This window comes from Phyllostomus hastatus, unplaced genomic scaffold (genome assembly GCF_019186645.2).
Source record: "Phyllostomus hastatus isolate PE091 unplaced genomic scaffold, TTU_PhHast_1.1 phas_contig_150, whole genome shotgun sequence".
Taxonomy (NCBI): Eukaryota; Metazoa; Chordata; class Mammalia; order Chiroptera; family Phyllostomidae; genus Phyllostomus; species Phyllostomus hastatus.
In genome coordinates, this window is record NW_025333611.1 from 5163291 (window position 1) to 5183959 (window position 20669).

General features: G+C 47.5%; 1 protein-coding gene across 1 annotated transcript in view; it reads left to right on the forward strand.

Moving 5' to 3' along the window:
• Positions 1-18386, forward strand: part of UBTD2 (ubiquitin domain containing 2) — a 35230-nt gene extending 16844 nt beyond the window's left edge. Inside the window, exons 2-3 of the mRNA XM_045823440.1 lie at positions 4476-4712; positions 17795-18386. Of these exons, the coding sequence (XP_045679396.1) occupies positions 4476-4712; positions 17795-18192 (635 nt within the window). The 3' untranslated portion in view covers positions 18193-18386. The remainder of the gene's footprint in view (positions 1-4475; positions 4713-17794) is intronic.
• The last annotated feature ends 2283 nt before the right edge of the window (positions 18387-20669 follow it).

The following is a 20669-nucleotide window of genomic DNA, read 5'->3' on the forward strand; positions in this document are numbered from 1 at the left end:
TTCCCCCTCCCCTAGTCCTTGCTGCCTTCAGGTCTTCAGAAGCCTTGACGACAGCGTTTTGTCCTTTGATGGCGATCTCTTTCAGTATTCCTTTTCCCCTCTGGGCTGCCGTGTCAGGGACGCCTGTGCTGTCAGTTTCCTGCTGGTCAAAGCCATCATCCCTTGAGTCGTATTTTGGTATTTACCCTATCTACGCATTACGGCCTCTTGTTCCTTCATTTGAAGAGTCCAATGATTAAAACAGGTTTTCAAAGAGGGGCCAAAAGCAGGAAAATGACTACAAACAGATTTCACTTTGGAAATCATTGTTTTTAATCAATAAAATGTCAAAATTTGTTTTTTCAAAATGCATTCCAAATTGTGCAGTAAAAATATTGAAGATTATGTTTCTGTTTAGATCTGAGAAGCAAGACTTTCTTGATTTTTTTTCCATGTTAGTGCCATTATATTTGTTGTAGAGTGGGGAGGAATGTCGGAAGGTCACGAGGAAAGATAAGGAGTAGATGAATGTGGTCAAGGGGCTTTTGGGAAGATGAGATTTTGGTAAAGTTTCGAAGTTAACGTGGCTTGGTAGGAAAAGCACTGTATTTTGCCGTGTATATTGTGCACTTTTTTGCCCACAATTTTTAGGGAAAAAGAAGGATGCGAATCAGACGTGGGTATAGTGATTACATACATGGGTGTAATGAGCACAGTAATCCCGTGTATAATGCGCACAGAAACGTGGGTGCGCGGTGCGCACGCGAGCGCATTGTACCCGGCAAAAATCTGGTGTTCTCTGAAGTAACTTAGATTGCTCTCTAAAAATTAGATTTCTTTAATTTTCTTCCTTCTATATTAAACCATAGAAACTAAGTATAAGGTTGCTTGCCTGCAATTTAAAGATTTGGAAGCATATTTGGTAAATAAGAGCTGTTTCCTGCCTTTAAATTCATTGTCAGAGCTCAGTGCTTAGTCCCAGATATTTGAATGATACTGAGCATCTCCTTTAGTATCAGGAGTCGGATGTGTGAAACAGATACGTCTGAAAGTTTCAGAGCGTAAAATACAATCTAATTGAGTGTGCCTATTTTACATCTGTTTCTGCATCATCGGAAATGCTTGACTTGGTGCAGACTTAGCTACTTAGCTCCTGGTTATCTCCTGGGCTGATGTCCGTATCCAGTTGTCTTCAGAAATGCAGATTTTATTTCTGAGTGAAATGAAATGCATGATATCAGCTAAATCAAAATGCAATATTTGGGCCCTGGCTGGCGTAGCTCAGTGGATTGAGCGTGGGCTGCGAACCAAAGCATTGCAGGTTCGATTCCTCATCAGGGCACATGCCTGGGTTGCAGGCCACGGCCCCCAGTAACCACACATTGATGTTTCTCTCTCTCTCTTTCTCCCTCCGTTCCCTCTCTAAAAATAAATAAATAAAATCTTAAGAAAAATGCAAGATTTGGTGAGCAAATTCTTAGAATATGTAGGCCGATAAATGCAAAGGAAGTGCATAATTACAAAAAATTCTTTTTAAGATTAGGAAGGTTTACTTAAATATTTACTTACAGTTTTATTATATACTAATCACTGTTCTATGTAGTTTACAAATACTAACTTATTAAATCCTCATAACAACCCTAAATATTTATGTTTTCGTGGGAGCGTAAGTTTAAAGTCTTTTGCTAAATGTTTCTTTTTATTTCCTCAGTTCATTTAGCAAAGGTAAGTTAGGCAATAAACTACATTTAATTTCTTTAACATGAAGCTTTTAACCTCATATTTTGCAGTGAAAATTCCGCAATTGCTCGGTGGTTTCTCTAAAATAGTATTTTATGCCCCCAGAGTTTTAAGTATTTTAATAATGAACATTTGATAGTCAGATATTCTGTATTACATCCTCATATGTTTGTGACATAGGGAAAAATAAGGAGGATCCAGACAGATAAAACCAAGCTTACTTCATGCCACAAACTTTTATTTTTATCTTATTTACTTTTTTTAAAAGCTTTTATTTATTTATTTTTTAGAGAGGGGGGATGGAGGGAAAAAGAGAGGGAGAGAAACATCACACTGTCTGGTTCCCTCTCGTGTGCCCCCCACTGGGGACCTGGCCTGCTACCCAGGCATGTGCCCTGACTGGGAATTGAACCGGTGACCTGCCAGGTCACAGTCTGGCGCACGGTCCACTGAGCCACACCAGCCAGGTGTGGCTGTCTTACTTACTTTTTGCACAAAGTATTTACTTTGGAACCTTTGGCAGCACGAAGATGTGGAAATGGATGTGGAATGATGATGACCCTCATGCAGCATAGTGCATCGCCTGTCCTTTCTGTGGGATTTGCTCTCGTGCTTCTGCAGACCCGGGGGCGTCAGTGAAGCTGCCTCATATTTGTACGGAAGATACATGCTTTTATTGCGAAGTATTTTCTGCGTTTACTGTGAGGTGGTTTTCCTGTTGGGCCCTTTTGTTTGAGGGCCTCTATCAGTTTGTTGGGTTCGAGGGCTGAGGTTGTGCAGGTTTTGCTGCTGGTTTTGCCTTTGCCTGTGATTCTCACACTGACAGATTATACCAAGTCTGTCTCTCCAAACCATTTAGACCCAATGAGGCTAGACAGTTGTCCGGAACCACTCAGGTGGACCTGAAACTTCATTAAAATAGGTGTGTGCCCTATCTTCGTGTCCCATTCTTCCACGCCCTGTTCAGTAGACTCATGCTTAGTGCGTTCCTTAACTTACTTTTGACTCACCTAAAGGTTAATGTAGCAGAAAATAAAATTTACCTTTCATTTCACTTTGTTGCCAGAATCAGGAGGGGGTGGATTGTGATTATCTCGCACGTTCAGAGCACCGTTTGGAGAATAATGCTTTACCTCCATTTATCTGTATTATTTGGAAAACACAGTGAGAAGTCATTAGTAGATTGTGTTTCTCAGGTTTGAATTATACCTGCTACTAAATAGTTGTCCTACTCTGGTATCCGTCCCCTTTCAGAACTCAACTGGTTTCCATTTCACTAGCACAAGTTACAGGGCCAAAAAGTACAGCGAGTCAAAGTATTGAGTGTTCTGAGAGAAAAGCAGCTGGCGGTGGCGTGGGGTGCCGCTCTGGAGGGGAGGGGGCGCGGTCCGGGGCGCTGCCTGGAGGCGAAGTGGCCAGACGGGGGAAGAGAGCGAGGTTTAATCCAGGTATCCAGCCGGGCAGGCTGTGCGGCATTAGTTCTGGTCCTGTCTTCTGGGAACGCAGTCCCGGAGAGGAAGCCGAGATTGCCTGGGGGCTGGAGTCATCTTGTTTTGTTTCTGTAATGAAGAGCCCACATTTCATTTGGCCCTCCTGGGTCAGTGAGGGAGGAGTTAATCTCATGGATTCTTTGGAACCACTTTGTGAGTAATTTCTTTTAAATTAGTGTTCTTCCTACAATTAAATACAGAACGTTGGATTCTGACACACACCCTCTCCTTCCCACCTGCCCTGTCGTTTACGTCCTCCTACTCTTAACCAGACGTCATCGAGCTCCGTCGGCTTTTTACCTGTCCTTTCGTCCACCCATCAGACTGTTTCTTGTCTGTGGCACTGCAGAAGGCAGGAATGGTTCTGCGTGTCAGTGTGAGCTCGGTGACCCTGCCCCCTCCAGGTGAGGACCCCAGGGCAGAGAGGCTGCATCCGTCTTGTTTTAGCGCTTCTACGGTGCCACATTCTCTAAGGGGCCGTGCTGCCACTTCGGGTGAAACAGGAGTGGGTTTATACCCTCTTTTTTTTTACCCCCCTCTTGGGCTGAAGCTAAAGTAGGGTGTTGTAGTTCTTCCGCTGCCGTGGTGGGGCGCTTCTCCCTTGGCCAAGTCGCAAGGGTCACCTGTTTCAAACCTAGCTCCTCCAGAGAGGGAAGCATTGATCCTGCCCCCTTTCTGCATTAGCTCTTGTGTGAGTCTCAGAGCAGGGTGTCCCCGGCTCCTTGACTGAAGTCCCAAGTGGGATGCTGGAGAGGGCATTCCTGGGACCAGGTTTCCTCGCGGAGCTGGTAGTGTTCAGCCGCTCTTCTCGGGACACCACGGAGTAGCCTGCCGTCTGCGGGCTTTCTCGGTGCTTCTGCTTGCTGGCTTCCCGCGCCGGAGTCCTGAGGTGTAAGCCGCTGTTGCCATCTGGTTTTTCCCAGCATCTTCCTTCGCAAAGTCTCTCTTTGATGGCACCCTTTCATTCTTTTTAAGTCCTGTCTTTATTGCCTGATGAAACACGTAATACAACTTTCCCAGGTAATTTTTAAAACCACCTGGAGAAGGCGTGCCGAGTGGAAAAGGCCTGCTCACTTGTCCCTGGAAGGGCTGGGGGGAGCCGCCACTGTCTCCATCCGCTCGCGTGGTCCCAGACTGTGGCCTCCAGCTCTCATGGTGACGGAAGAATCAAAGAGGAAGGACCAGATGCACCTTTCACACCTTTTACACCTCATACACCTTTTATAAATTTTGGTTTTGATGTCAGCCTTTTGTTTTTCTTCTCAGTCGCTTTAGGGCGCAACCAGCCTCTGAAAAAGGAGAAGCCCAAATGGAAAAGCGACTACCCCATGACAGACGGGCAGCTGCGCAGCAAGAGGGATGAGTTCTGGGACACCGCACCGGCTTTTGAGGGCCGCAAGGAGATTTGGGACGCCCTGAAGGCTGCGGCGCATGCTTTTGAGAGCAATGACCATGAACTGGCACAAGCCATCATTGACGGGGCCAACATAACCTTACCGCACGGTAGGTGGTCCTCGGGGCACGGCAGACACAGCCGGCGCACGTCTGTTGCAGGAGGCCGGACGGGAAGGGTGCGCCTTTCAGCTGGGGGTGGGCTTGCTTGATGTGCCTGTGTTTTTGTTTCTTCTTCGTTTTATTTTTTCCCTACCCAAGGATGTGTTCGTGGATTTTAGAGGGGAGGGGTTGGGGAGAGAGAGAGAAAGAGGAGAAACTTCGATGTGAGAGAGAAACACCTGTTGGTTGCCTCCCCTACGTGCTGTATGCGCCCCTTCCGGGGGTTGAAGCAGCACCTAGGTACGCGCTCTGACCAGAAATGGAACCTGCAGCCTTTTGGTGTGCGGAACGATGCTCCGAGCAACAGAGCCACCCAGCTGGGGCTGCTTTTTAAAATATTTTTAATCTCAACCTGGCTGGCGTAGCTCAGTGGATTGAGCTCGGGCTGCGAACCAAAGTGTTGCAGGTTCGATTCCCAGTCAGGGTACATGCCTGGGTTGTAGGCCATGACCTGCACATTGATGTTTCTCTCTCTCCCTCTCTCTCTCTCTTCCTCTCTCTCCTCTTCCCTCTCTATAAATAAATAAATAAAATCTTTAAAAAATATATTTTTAATCTCAAGAAAGAGAACTCTTGTTCACTTGTTAGCCTGTGTTTTCTAACTTCCATATAACCTGGGTGTCCGTGAAGGTCCCAGGCTCCTGGAGCTTCTGCCGCACCAGTTTCCTGCCAGCACTGGAATCAGTCTCCAGTGTAGACCTCAGAAGTCCTGGAGGCCAGGGGCCGTGCCTTTCGTCCCTGTACCTCCTCTTCATTGTCCCTTCTTAGTTAGGGACAGTTTTCTGTGATGGGAGCTCCGAGCGTTCCTGGAAACCTCTCTTCTTTGCTCAGGAGCGTGAAAGCTTTGACTGTTTCCACGGACACGTGTATGCTGGACCCATGTGCTTCCTTCTGCTCGGTCCCCTTGATTAGGCACACACAAAAAGTTCTCGTGCTGTACTCAGGTTTGGGTGTTCATTTCGTGTTCTCAGTTTTTTATTTTTTTTTTATTACTGTACTTATAAATGTATTTTTCTCTTCAGTTTTTCAAGTTAATATTTTTCCGAGTTGTCTCCCTAGCCCTGTATGTATGTTCACCAGTGTGCATTGTTTTCTGTTCATTATTAGGCCCTCAGTGTGTCCTTTTTATTGTCTCTGGTATTCGTCTGCGTTTCCGGAGGAGCAGTGCTGTCCACTGTTGAGTCACCTGCTCCTTGTCCCGTGACTTTTTCAGATAAAAGATATTTAACCTAATGTCCTCCCATTTTTTCAAATCTCCATTAGTTTTCTTTCTTTTTAAAAAAATTTTTATTTTATTTATTTGTTTATTTTTTAGAGAGAGGGGGCGGGAGGGAGAAAGGGAGGGAGGGAAACATCTCTATGAGAAACACCGATCAGTTGCTTCTCGGACGCACCCGGGGACTGAACCTGCAACCCTTTGCTTCGCAGGATGACACCCAACCAACTAAACCATACTGGGCAGGGCTCCATTAATTTTCTGAATTAATCGTGCTTCCAAGAAAGTTTTTAAAAATACGTATTCATGGCTGTCTTGTTTTGTATTATGAAAGCTTATTAGTATGGGCCTGTGTTAATAGTTTTTATTGAGCACTCACTGTGTATAGATGGGCGTTCAATTCTTTTCTGCGCAGGTGTAAAAGGCCCCTTCACATTGGCAAATCTATAGTAGAATGCCATGTCAGTGTGACCACAGTCCCTACTTTTATGGACAGTCCCCGAATTCTTCACCACCTGCATGATTGGAGGTGAGCCTCGTCTTGCTCCGTTACCTGTTAGAGTTCCGTGGTCTTGTCTCCAAATGCCGCCTTCCTATAGTGGAGAGGGAAAGGCCTTCCCTTACAAATAGTTTCATTGCCTTTCTCTTTCAATGCTCACATCCGCTATTCTAAGACCAGAATGTACCATTCTAAGACCAGAATGTACCGGTATTTGTATTTGTATAGGCCTCTAAGTGGGTGGCGGGGAGGGAGGAAGAGTTGTTTATCTGTGATATTCTTCATTTAGAAGCCTGAGGTTCTGGAGAACGGTGGGACTTTGACTTCCTTACTTTGACTTATCTTAGTTACCCATAGGAATGCCTGATTGGGTTCTGTAAACCGTGGCCTTTTTACAAGTTCATGGAGGCAAAGGAGCTCTTTTCATGTCAGGCGGGGGCCCGAGCGTTCCTGTTGGGTATCTGCTGAGATCTCTGAAGACTCCAGTCTCTCATTTCTGCTGCTTGTCTGTGTGAACTGCCAGGGAAAGTAATCTTGCTGGCAGCCTCTCCAACGAACAGATTAGGGAGACTTATTCTTGGCAGTTTGAGAAGACTGGATGAACCTCTACCCGTCTCTCCCCGCCCCCCATGGCTAAGGTGTATATTCTACTTTAGCATGAAATAATCAAACTGTTTGAGCTTTCCTCTTCCAAAACTTTAGAATAACTTTCTGGGTGTTGATATTATTGTCGTTGGTTCCCTTGCTTGGATGCTGTTGTTCATGTCTGAAACTTTCCCGTGACAGTTCTGAAGCAGACTTTTGAATTATGTGCTGCCGTCCGCTCTAACTCGCCGTCACTGCACAACAACTGCCAGTTGCATGCTTTTTCTTAGACCCGTTGTACTTAGTGACACTGTTGAAATTCCTTCCATCTTTCTGGTATAATTACATATTTAAAATTTTACTTTGGACACATTTTGTCGTGTTATGCCCTAAACATCTGAAAGTACTTACTAGTTTGAGTTTAAAATATTGCGTAGACTTTAGCTCAGGCTCTGGTATTAGGCTTAGCCTTACTTCCTGCCTCTACAGCTCTGTGGCTTTAGACAAATCGCTTCTTTTCTATAAGCGTCAATTCTCTCAGCTCTAAAATTTGGATTGGAGCCACCTACCTCATAGGGTGGTTGTGCTGATTACATGTGATACAGCACATGGAAATGGCTTGATATAGTCTAAAAAGCACTTAATAAATACTACTACTAATGACTGTATTTTTTGAACTCTGACATTAACAAGTAAATTCCTTGCACCAGAATCTTCAGATTTTGATCATTTTCTGGGTGTATTGTCTACTGACATTTTCTGTTGGCCCATAACACTTTCTTTTAACTTTTAGGGGACTTTGCCTTGGAATATATATATATATATATATATATATATATATATATATATATACACATATACACATATATACCTGGCGGAATTTTGGGATTGCGTTGATTCAGCAGCAACAGGAGTAGCAGATACATTCATTGGATGCCAAAGCAGGGAGGACATAGTTAAACATCGTCCCAGACCTGGGCCGTCCCTTTCCCCTTAATCTGCGTCCGTCTCTGCCGAACGGAATGCAGGCCGACGAGCAGGAGAGCTCCTGAGGCACACACTCCTCTCCAAGCTTCCTCCAGTCAGATCTCCCTTCTTCCCATCTCCGTCTCTGTCTTCCCTTCCCCTACTGTCTTGTCTCACCCTTCTTCTTATCTTCCCAAGAGAAACATAAAAAGTTCTTTAGAGTTTGGAAACTGTGTGAAACTGTACATGTATTTGTACATGTCTTGTTACGTGTGTTTAAATGGTGTCCTTCTGGTTTAAATTGTATTTAGAATCAGTGTTATATGCATAAAAATTACGTGTACGTCGGTGGCCTTTTTTCCTATGTGATGATAGGTACCTTCCTCCGTAAGTTATCTTTAGAGCACACAGCAGAAAACGCTCTCACCACGCCTCCTCCCCTCTTTTTCGCACAGCGGTCCCGTGGGTAATGGTGTGCTCATCTCAGTTCTGGGCACGCGGTCATCAGAATCCTGCCTTGTCCACACACGGAATAATTTGGTTCTTTCTAATTATCTTCCTGTATTAATATCAGTGGTAATTCTTTAGTTCATTATCCTCAAATGGCAATAGGAATTGTTAAAAGGCAAGTTAGAGCCATAACTACGTAGGCACTTTATATGTGTGTATTTATATTTTAGTTTGGAAATTATGGTTCAGGCTGAGGACAGTGCGGACGTGTGTTTCGTGGAAAAAGCTCCCTGGCTGATTCTGACACCTGTTGTCCCCTCTCCACAGCCTCCCTGTCCTGTAAGGGCTTGTTTTTTATGATGTAAGCAGCATTTTTTTTTTACTTGTGGTCTTAAATTTCTTAAAGAGCTTATTGCCTTTTTGTAATTGATTGCTATTTTTCTCTTTCTTTTTGTAGATTTATTTTATTTATTTTCAGAGAGGGGGAAGGGAGGGAGGAAGAGAGGAGAGAAACACTGACTTGTGAGGGAAATATCAAGTGGTCGCTTCTCACACGCCCCCAACTGGGGACCCAGTGTGAAACCCAGGCATGCGCCCTGACGGGGAATCGAACTGGCGACCTTTCAGTTCGCAGGCCTGGTTCAATCCACTGAGCCACAGCAGCCAGGGCTATAATTGATTGCTATGTTGCCATTAACTAAAAGTCCTTCAAAATTCATAACTGCAGAATTTTGCCAGTGAAACCAGGTTATTTAAGTGGCTTACCCTCCCCACCCCAAAGGTGGTTATTTTCATTTTATTCAGGAACAGTATCTATTTATCTTGTAAAGATGAGGATTTAATCCCTTATTGGAATTATTATATAGAAGATTAAAAAGGATTTTAAAAATTGTCTATCCTTTCCTACCCTCTAATTTTCTAGAAAGGTTGTTGTTACTTCTTTAGGATCTACAATTAGTTCTCCAGCTCCCTAGACTTCAGATGCAAAACCTCGCCTCTTGTCCTTCTAGTGTAGAAGTTGCTGCTCACTGTTAACTTTTCCAGACCTGAAGACTGAACTCCGCCCTTCCTCCTTTTTGTGGCTGAACGTGGCCAGTTCTTCATCGGGTCCTTTCAGGGTCTGTTTCTTTCGTCCCTTTTCCTGCTGAGGGATACGGAGGCAGAAAACAGTCAGACTTCCTTAAAAATGCAACTTTTCAAAAATCACCTTCAAAGTAAAAGTAGGATAGGAGTTGCCCAGAATTTTCTCCCCCTTTTCCTGGTATTTCTTTTCTCAAACTATCACATGTGAATAAATTAAATCATGTGTAAGTGGAATGCGCTCGAAGGTTTTTGAGACCGAGGCGCTGAGGAAGAGCACGACGAGTGTGTGTGTGTCAGGGAGCCGGTGTGATGAGGGCACACTTGCCCCGAGAGTCGGGGGTGACGAAGGAGGGGTAACTTCGTGTTTTGAGTTGATGTTGTTTCTCATGCTGTAATAACCACCCACAACAATCCCCGTTGTAAACAGCTGAGAGAACTGAAGCACAGGGAGGGGTTATGGCATTTTTCTTAAGGTGTAAGTCACAGAATGGGGACTTTGAACCGAAGTCCTGACCCTCACAGTAACGAAGGCGGCTTCAGGACGCGGCCGGTCATTTCCTCTGTGTTCTGCAGAGAGACCGCACGGTCATCTTCACTGTTCATTTCACGTCTGACACTGGAGGTCCTTCCCACGCCGTGTGGGATGCAGGCGGCCCTTGGACAGCACTGGTGTGGACTGCGCGGGTCCACTCACGTGCGGGGTTTTTTTGCCAATAGATACCTTACATGTATGCTGTCTTCCTTACCATTGTTTTTCAGTTTTTAAAAGATTCTGTATTGATGTTAGAGCCGAGAGGAAGGGGGAGAGACAGAGTCAGAGACGGGGACTAGTCGTTCCGTCTGTTCACGCACTCGTGGGTCGCTCTGGTGTGTGTCCTGACCCGAGGTCGAACCCACGACCTTGGCGTAGCGGGGTGTTGCTCTGACCAGCCGAGCCACACCGGCCAGGGCTATCCAGGTCAGCTTTAAATAAACCACGGTGTCCAGACACCGAGTCCAGACCCGACTTCTGATCTGTCCCTCTGTCCTTTTAAAGAGCTGGAATTAAAACTCACTCTGCCCCCAGAAATGTGGCAGAGTGTTACACGAGCTGTTACTCATGGGCTAACCCCAGTATGTGACTTGAGCAACACATGCAAGCGAAGCCGCTTTCCGCCCCTGCCTGCTGGAGGAGATCAGCTTGGTGCCTCTGAATGCCAGGCGTACAGCTGTTTTGGTGGATGGGACAGCTAAACCTGCTCCTCTTAAAGCCGGACTGCCAGATCTAAGCTCGGTGTGCTTCCCAGCAGAGTGCTTGCGTGGAAGAGCCTGCAGTTCGCTGGTCCTGAAAGACCGCTCACACTGTCGCGGTGAAGGGTACTTGTGATGACCTTTGACATCGCTGTGGTTCAAGTTCGTAGAGAGCCCGATGAGGCCGAAAGCAGTGGACACCACAGACTTTATGAATCTTTGATCTTTTCTGGTCATTGCTGTTGGTGAGCACTCCCCCGTAAGCCTGGTTCTGAAATGTAAAGGAAGCCACGTTACTGAGTGTTTTCTCTGTTTTTGTTGTATATGCCCGGCAGTTTTGCACGTTTTATTATTTAATCCTTACAGCAACGTTGTGAGGCAGGTACTGTAATCCTTGAGGGAATGGACCAGTTTGTCCAAAATTAGGGTCTACACTGAAACATACGTGTGATGGACTGGACCGCGGTGGGGCTGCTCCTTCAGTCGGCCGCCCTGCCCTCCCCTCCAGTCCCCTGCACCTCCCTCGGGCTCCGCAGCGGGCTGCCGAGTCCCAGGTCCTAAAACCGTTCTTCCCTCCTTCACATTCACTCCGTCCCTTCAGTGTCTGTCCTTGTCGCTGTGTGTCTAACTCTGCAGATGGACCTTCCTGTGCCAAAGGAGGTCACACGTGTTGAGAAGTAGAGTTTGCACCTTCTAGATCAGTCAGAAAAAAGAAGTCAAGACTAAAGATCCTACCCTGGCTGGTGTGGCTGGCTCAGTAGATTGAACACCGGCCTGTGAACTGAAAGTTCGCTGGTTCGATTCCCAGTCAGGGCTGTGCCTGGGTTGCGGGCCAGGTCCCCAACTGGGACCATGTGAGAGGCAACTGATCGATGTTTCTCTTGCACATTGATGTTTCTCCCCCTGTTTTTCTCCCTCCCTTCCCTTCTCTCTAACAATAAATAAAGTCTTTAAAAAATTAAAACTAAAAGGATAAAGAGTGTATTTCCGTGGGCTTTGAAAGAAACCCCCTGCAGTTCTTCCTGGACCCTGCCCACTTAAGGAGCTTCGGGAGGGCGGCTGTGACAGCAGACTGCCGGTGCACTGTAAATGCCACGGCGTTTGTCAGCTGGATTGCAGCGTGGTGATGAATGCCAAGCAGCACATATTGAAGTGTACAGTTGGGTCAGCTTTGGCATTTATTTATACACACCCGTGTGTATGAAACCATCACCACAATGAAGACCACATTTTCATACCCTTTCTTATGCAGAAATCAGTCTTTAAACTTTCACATAATTGTTTATGTAGCTACACAAATTTCAAGTGGTAAAAAATTTAAGACTGAATTATAGCCTTAATAGTAGTGAGCAATGAGGGCTGTGGAGTGAGGGCTTTGAACGCCAAAAAGGACATTTTCTTTCTAACCTGAAAGACTGCTTGAAAAAGAGCAAAGTGTTAGACTTTCTGGCATTTAGTAAATGTATTTTTCATTCATTCATTCATTCAAAACATTTTATTTACTTACAGAGAGAGGTTAAGGGAGGGAGAAGGAGAGGGAGAGAAACATCAGTGTGAGAGATACATTAACTGGTTGCCCCTCACACACCCCCAGCTGGGGACCTGGCCCACAACCTAGGCTTGTGCCCTGACTGGGAATCAAACCTGCGAGCTCTCGGTTCCCAGGCCGGCACTCAGTCCACTGAGCCACAGCAGCCAGGGCTAGTAAATGTATTTTTATTTTTGGCATGTAATTTAGTTTTACCTTTATACATAGGTGAAGCATTTTGAAGCCTAATCAAAAATAGCCATAGAAGACAGGTGAGCGAGGGAAACAGAGCGTGCCCAAGCCATTCACGTAGACAGACAGTGAATAACAACGGCCTCCGGAAATTATGGACGAAACCAGAACAGAAGGTGGCGCCTTGGCAGCTTTCCGCCTGCCCGGGGCTGCGCGCGCGGGGCTTCCTGACCTGGGGGGGCGAGGCCTGGCAGCCACTCTTCCTGGCGGCCATCTGTCTCTGCCGGGGCTCGAGGCCTGCGGCGGGTCTGCGAGGGGAAGGAGGGAAAGGCGCGCGTGTCCGTCCGTCTGTCCGTCCTCCCGCAGAGGGCGTTTGGTGGGCGCTGTAGGCGAGCCTGGCCAGACCCCCTTCAGAACTAGCAGAGGGCTGACTGCTCGGTGGGCACGCCCTCCCTCCGTGGCCGGGGCGGGTGAGGCACGCCGCAGGTGCAGACTCAGGTGGAGGTGGTTCGGGACGGGTAGAGAAATCCCTTCGCTACCAGCCTTTAGGGTGGCTCCTTTTCTTTGTGTTGCAGCACAGGGTTTGTTTGAAGCAAAACTCCCCGTCTTTCAACTGTGCTTTATTTTCCGCACGTTCCTGGCCAATACCGTGGGTGAGGCAGTGACAGTAACATGTCCGTTCTGTCACTACACGTGGTGGCCTCACGGCACCGCAGCCTCTCTCGGTCCCCGTTTTCTTCTGCCTTGCCTTCCGGTCCCTTCTTTGACCTGTGGCTAGCGTTGCTGGGACACACGCCGTTGGGCCCCATTGGGGCTGCTGGTTTCTGGCTCCTCGTCGTTCACGTCTGGTTTTCCGCCCCTCTGGTGTTCGTCCTCTGCCTCCCCCTTAGCAAGCTCATCGTGTCCTTCCCATCAACCACATCGCTGGCCTGGGGACCAAGCCCTGAAGTCTCGTTCCCGCGTTACGCATTTACTTCTTCAGGAATCTGGTGATTTCCCTCTTCACCTGCTGTCTGTGACCCTGGACAAGTCACTTCTTTCTGCTTCAGTTTTCCCGTTTACCAAATGAGTAACCGTAGAGGTTACTGTGAGGATTGAATGTGAGTGTACGTAAACTGCTTAATCAGAGCTGAACTAGCAAGCACCCGACTTCCCCAGTTTTGTCACGTGTAGTGGGCTTAGGTCCCCGGGCAGCTGAAGGCGCGCAGCATGGTGGTTCGACTGTCGTGCGTTGTGAGATGGTTACTGCAGTCAGTGTGTTTCACAGCCTCCGCCCCACACAGATGCAGGGGAAGGGCTCTCAGATGCTGGCTTTTCTGTGTAAACGTGTGCGTTTGAGGTGATTACTCTACAAACTGCTTTTACCCTTTTCCCAACACTGTGCTTTTTCGGATAATTCAACTGAATTATCTCACTGAACCTGACACAGTAAAAAAAAAATAAGCAAAGAGCTCTGGCGGGGTAGCTCAGTTGGGTAGAGCGTCAGCCCGATACGCCAAGGTTGCAGGTTCCATCTGTGGTCAGGGCACGTGCGGAAGCGATCGATGAATGTGCAAATAAGCGGAACAGCAAATTGATGCCTCTTCTCTTCCTCTTCCTCTTCCTGTTCCTCTCTCTCCTCTCTATGCCCCTCCCCCATCTTCCCCTCCCTCCCTTCCCCATCCTCTCTAAAATCAATTAAAAAAAAACAAACTAAGCAAAGAATTTTGTAACCCTAAATTCTCTGTTACTCTTTTTCTGGTTAGGTGAGTCTTTCTTCCTTTTTGCTGTGCAGCATGTATAACCTATCACTAGGCCCCGCAAGTCACCATTGATGGATTCCCTCTTCCATTCCTTTCTGTTGCTTCAGTCCGACAGTTATCTCAGCAGGTTTCCCTGTTCTAGTCAGTCCTCCCCCCTTCGTGCAGAGGCGCCAACGACCCTCAGGCTTCGTCCTGTTCTTTAACCTGAGTCTAGTGCTTGGCATGGAACAGGCCGTCGGTGTTTGCTGGGTGAGGGACTTGTGTGCCTGTATGAGTCGCTTCTAGTAATTTCTTACAGGATTGTGTCTGTAAACTCTTGAATTCCTCTATCAGGTACTCACCTTTGCTGTCTATTCAGTAATTAAACATCATCAATTCTGTGTGCCGCCTCAACAAAGCCCCTTGCTACTCCCTTCTTGTCTTGTAACAATTCTTGTTTCCATATCATTCCTGTTTCTTGGGATGCCCTTTATTTGTATTCTGTGTCATACCCAGCACAGACTATATCTACAGAATTTCTCCTCCTTGGCTCCACCAGCTCTAGTCACTTTCCTATCGTGTGATGCCTCAGCTTCTACATTTGATTTTTAGTGCATCAGTTTGTACTTAAATCTTTATAGTTATGTTGCATCTGCCCACTTCGATGATAGGCTCCTGGAGGTCAAGGGCAGTCTTTGTTCTCTTGTCCCCGGTGCCAGCGACATGCCCTGCACGCTTCTCGGTGTTGAGCAAATGTCCCTGCAGCGAGTGTGCGTGCGAGTTGTTTCCCAGGCGGTCCCTGGGGGTCCTGCAGGGGTGGCGTGGTAGGGACCGCTGTCAGCAGGCGGGCTTGTCCTTAATGAGGAGACACGGAGTCCTTAGGTGGGTGGGTGTGGCGGGGGGGGTTCAACCCCTCTGGGCCTGCAGAGGAGTCCTGCTGTGAGGAAGTTCTGGGTATGTTCGGCTGTGGGCTGTACATAAGCACGGACTGTTTTATTGATACTTCATGCTCATAGATATTTAATTCTGGGGAGAGAATAACCCATAAAACCATAGCCTTAAAATGTCATTAAGTCATACTGACTGACTTCATGGTCTGGAATTTTCCCCTCTTTATGAAGATTTTAGTTTAAAACATTAGAGCACATTTATTTCAGTTTATATTTTGACAGGCAGAAGCGATACAAAGAGTAAGTCAGAAAACTTTGTGTTGAATAGTACAAGTTACCTTCCCCGAGAATTCTGAACCGTGGCCGCTTCTGAGCAGCTCGGAGCTGGGAGCGCGCACTCCGGCACCACGGCCGTGTGCCGTGCACCTACACGCCTCCTGTGGGGCCTCCCCCTCGCCTTGCGAGACCTGAGGGCTGGGCCTGACTGCTCGGGCTGGAGGCAGAGGGCAGAAGGCTCGGCTTTCCATGGAGCGGGGGGAGAGGGCGTTCAGATCTCTGGGAAGAGCCGGCGGCCCTGTTGGTAGACGGCGCGTCTTGTTGAGGTCAGCGTGACCCTTCTCGCCCTGGTTCCAGGGGCCTAAAAACGTGGGCTGTTCGACTGCTTTGTTTTGCGGTCCTGCTGGGTTTTTTTTTGTTTTGTTTTGTTTTTTTAAAGATTTTATCTATTTATTTTTAGAGAGAGAGTAAGGGAGGCAGAAAGAGAGGGAGAGAAACCTCAATGTGTCATTACCTCTCACGCACCCCCCACTGGGGACCTGACCTGCAACCCAGACACATGCCCTGACTGGGAATCGAACCAGTGACCTTCTGGTTTCTCAGGCTGGCGCTCAGTCCACTGAGCCACACCAGCCAGGGCTGCAGTCTGCTATTTTCTATCTGTTGTGGTGCGTGAGGATAGAGACACATGTGGAAACCACTTTAGAGGTCAGTCTGGTCCTGCCTCAGTTTGCTGATCAAAAACAGTATTGCAGGTTAAAGAATGTGGCTCAAGGCTGTACAGCTGGCTAATAAGGAGGCTGGGAGCTTCACCCTGGTTTCCCGATTCCAAAGGTAATGATTTGGAATGGTGCCTGGGAGAATGTTGTCCCAGCAGCACGGTTATGTAGATATACTGTCTTGAGCTTACCGGGCCGACGTGACTGGCCGCTCGGTATCAGTGGGCTGCGCGTCGGAAGGTGTTCACTTGGTGGAGGCGGCGGGTTTTAGTGGCCTCTCCGCTTTCTCTTGGTACCCTGTCGGCCAGTCCATCCAGGAAACGCCGGTGGGTTTCTTTGCCTTAGGACCAGGCTCTGGAAAGTATCTGCACAGCGGTAAGTGGCCACACCCCTATTTAGGGACAGCACTGGGGCGGCTTCGTGATTCCTCCTTCCTAGTGTTGGGGGGCTCCTTACACCTGTGGTCGGGTGGGTCCGCTCTTAGTGTCTCGGCCGTGTTCGGGTGCAACAGTGAGCGGCCCAGGCTGAGCAGCGTCGTTAAGCAGAGGACGGGGGCTTCGTGCGTTTTCCGTCCGGCGACCCAGCTCTCCCCGCAGCTCCTGTGGCGTGACGGCAGGGCAGACCCGATTGAACCCAGGGCGCTGGCACTGCTCACTCGCACTTCCGATGCTTCGTGCTCTCCGCCTGTTGATGGCGACTGCAGAGATGAGCTCAGTGACTCATTTGTTCATCAGTAACCATTTCTCAGCCCCCCACTCCCCATCTTTATTAGGTTGTAAGTGTTTTGAGCATGGTAGATGGTTTTGCTCTTTATCCAAATTGAAAATCAGCCAACATTAATGTCCAGTCGGAGCGGATGGCACCCACTCTGAGTAACCTTCCAATAAAACATTTGTGAAGCACACTTTTAGCCTCCCTGGGAAGTCCTGGTAGTTATAGTGCAGTGTGTGATTTATAAAAAATTAGTCAATGATACTCTCTTTTGAAACATAGATGCTTTTTTCCATCCTCTGAGCCAGCTGGCTATAAACTTAATTCCCCGTTCGTTTTCCTCTGCAACACTGACTGGCTGGGGTTCATAAGACACCTCAGTTGCTTCTGTGGTCACTGGGCTCGTGAATCTTGTCACACGGACGCGAGCCACGGGCCAGCAGCATCCGAGCGTGTGATGCCCCTGGACCGAAGGGCCGAGAGCCCTTCCGTGCGGGCAGTCTGCGCACTAAGGAAGCCCCCTGACCCTGTGTTGTGGTGCATTGGGCTCAGAGACGCTTCTTTTTTCCTTTCTCTTCATCAAGGTAGCTGAATCTTTCTTAAAAAGATATCCCAGTGCAATTTGAATGTCTCCTTAATTTGGCCCAAGCATTAATGATAGTAGTGAATTTGAATTTCGTGTGCTTGCTTTTCCTTTATCTTTCCGTGAAAGTGTGAATTAGGTATGAAAAGAAGAGATGAGGGTACCGAGCTAGGGTTCTGATTCACATAAAATCAGGTAAACATTCAGCTACTTCGTCACGGACCTTGATGATTATCGCTGACGATCAGATGACAGTGACTGACCTTATTTTAATCTTTTTCTCGACAATGGCCAGCTAGCGAGAGGTGCTTGGGGACTTTGCAAGGTGAAAACGGAAGTGCATTCATTAGATTAAACCCTCACTCCTGTCTTCTTCCCGAAGGTGCGCTCACAGAGTGCTACGACGAGCTGGGGAACAGGTACCAGCTCCCGGTCTACTGCCTGGCGCCGCCCATCAACATGATCGAGGAGAAGAGCGACATCGAGACCCTGGACATTCCCGAGCCGCCCCCCAATTCCGGATACGAGTGCCAGCTCCGCTTGCGCCTGTCCACGGGCAAAGACCTCAAACTGGTGGTCCGCAGCACGGACACGGTGTACCACATGAAGCGGCGCCTCCACGCGGCCGAGGGCGTGGAGCCGGGCAGCCAGCGCTGGTTCTTCTCCGGCCGGCCGCTCACCGACAAGATGAGGCTGGAGGAGCTGAAGATCCCGAAGGACTACGTCGTGCAGGTCATCATGAGCCAGCCCCTGCAGAACCCCACGCCGGTGGAGAACTGAGCCGCTTCCGTCGGCCGGGCCCCGGGCCCCTCTCGCTCCTCCCCGTTGTCGCCCCCTCTCCGCGGCGTGAAATTTAGTTTCACTGCTCTGAGTTCCGTGTAATGGATTTAGTTCTGAGGAATTACCAGTGAAAAATTCCATCTGTGATGGAGACCAACAAAATAATTAATAAAACGCAAAGAGCTAGCCTTTGAGACTCGTGTAATTACAATTTCTAACTCGAGGGACAGTTGAGAAGTAGATGGCCATTTATTTTAAAACACCCAGAAACTAGGTCACGGCGGTATTTAAACGATCGGGACTGTAAATAGAATACCGCATCCATGAAGAACAGCACCGAGCACCTTGTGAATACAGAATTTTTATAAAAGCGAATGATAATTTCCAGAAGTCGTCAGTAACAGTTACTAGACTTGGGCTTTTCAGAGTGGAAACCGGAAGGAGCAGCATTTGAGGTTTGCTTCTAGTCTGGTCTCAGTGCTTTGCTCAGTTACTTTCTGTGTAGTCAGTCATAAGGGACGGGAGGCTGGGAAGCTCTGTTTCAGTGCTGCCCCCCCACCCCCACGCGCGGGGCTCCCGACATTCCCACCGAGTCTCGGTGCCTTCCCGCGCGCTGGTGGCCCGCCCCCTTCTGGAACACGAGGCAATAGCTTAGTCAATGCAATCAGATCCCTGACTTTCAACCAATCCTCAGTTGAAAAGGGTCTTGTTCTCTCGCTGCATAGGCATTTTGAAGTGTCTATGTAACGAAGTTGTTTTCATGCCCAGGTTTAGAAGGTCATTCCTATACATACCAGAGTCGTTCTCCCTACTCCGCTCAGAACTTTTCAGAGCTAACGGCCGCCAAACGCGTGGATGCTGGGCCAGGGGACGCAAGGGGTCAAGTGCAGCTGTTCCCACTGTGGGGGAATAAAGTCGTTCTCTTTTCTCCCCCACTTCGCAGGAAGGGTGTAAGCACGCCCGTTCCACCTGTGCCTGGGAGAACTGTGCCTATTTTCAGTCTTTCAGAGAAAATTTCAAGTCATAACTGACTGATAGGACAGATTTACCGCTGTCACTTAAACATTAGCGGAGAGACCAAATGGTGAAATGTTGCTTTATGTGCCCGTGCTGTCCACTTCCCTGCTACCTTAGTGGTGGCGGACGACAGTTTCCCTCTCTCCTCTTTCCTAGCGAAGAGGCAGGCTGAGAGCCATCGTAGATTGGATCACGGAGGACTGGCAGGTCTGGTGAGATAACCTGATTCTTTGGTGCTGTGGCTGCAATCCACAAATTCCTCTTCGAGGCTGGTTCCAGTAGCGAGGGGGGCCCCCCGCGCGATCACTGCGCCCCTGGGAATCCACAGGAAGGAAAATTAGAGGGAGAAGGCACTTACGCTGTTCGCAGCAGGGAAGCACCAGACCTCCACACCCGCATGGATGCGGAGCACCATTGTTGATTTCAACGGCAAGGTGAAATTGCTAATTAGTTTAAAGATAATGTTTAAAAGGGTATTAAACTTCCTATAGCCTGTTAGATACAATAATATTTATACTTGTAACGTGTTTCTGAGAGCTTTAACGACTTCCCCTTGTAATGCAATTATTTGAAAGATTGTGGCTACATTTAATTTAGGTCTGCTGATAATCGAATCTCAATCCAAGAGGATACAGCAGCAGCATTAATTCCAAAGGAGCATTTTTATATGCGGAGGTGGGGGCGTGGGGGCCTTTCGGTACAGGGCCCGCCCATCAGCCAAGAGTTGTTGTTAGCTTGTGTGCCTCCCTGAACAGCAACATCTCTCAAGGTTTGCCAACTGGGAAAACAGGTGTTTAAACTTATTTTTTTTAAGCAAACTCGGTGATCGCATCACTCACACATGGTTGGTAGAAGGTCTTTTTTATTTGTGAGGATGTGAGCTCTCAATAATTTATTTTAAAGGAACATACACTTTGAATAACAGTTTTTGGGGCATGTTTAAATAACCTAGGTAAGAAAACCATGGTGCTGTTTAATTGTAAATAGACTGATATAAGATTGGACCAATACTTGATATGTACAATTTTAGTGTGTAGGATTTTTGTGCATTTTTTTAAAAAAAAGATTGTTCAATTTTTCTCTTTGTCTTTGCCTTTTTTTCTGTTTTTTTTTTTTTCCTTAATTGTTTTTCTCACAATAAGGGTCATCTGCCTCAGTCTAATAAAACCTCTAAAAAGGTTTTCCTTCTTTTTAAAACTTCGGCTTAGTACATGAGGAGTTTATGTCACCAGACTGAGGCTCTGCAGTGCCCAACCGCACGTGGTCATTTATAATATGCTTGATCTTTTGCACTGAAATCTTGGTTTAAAATAGGTGGTGGTGGTTTTATTTTTCTTTTACGAATCATGGTGTAAACCAAAACTTTAATTCAGTTTTCCCAGAGCCCCGAGCTCATGTATAACCATTGTGGATCAAAGTGGAAGGTTTGATGGTTAAATTCTTATTTAAATAGGTGATAC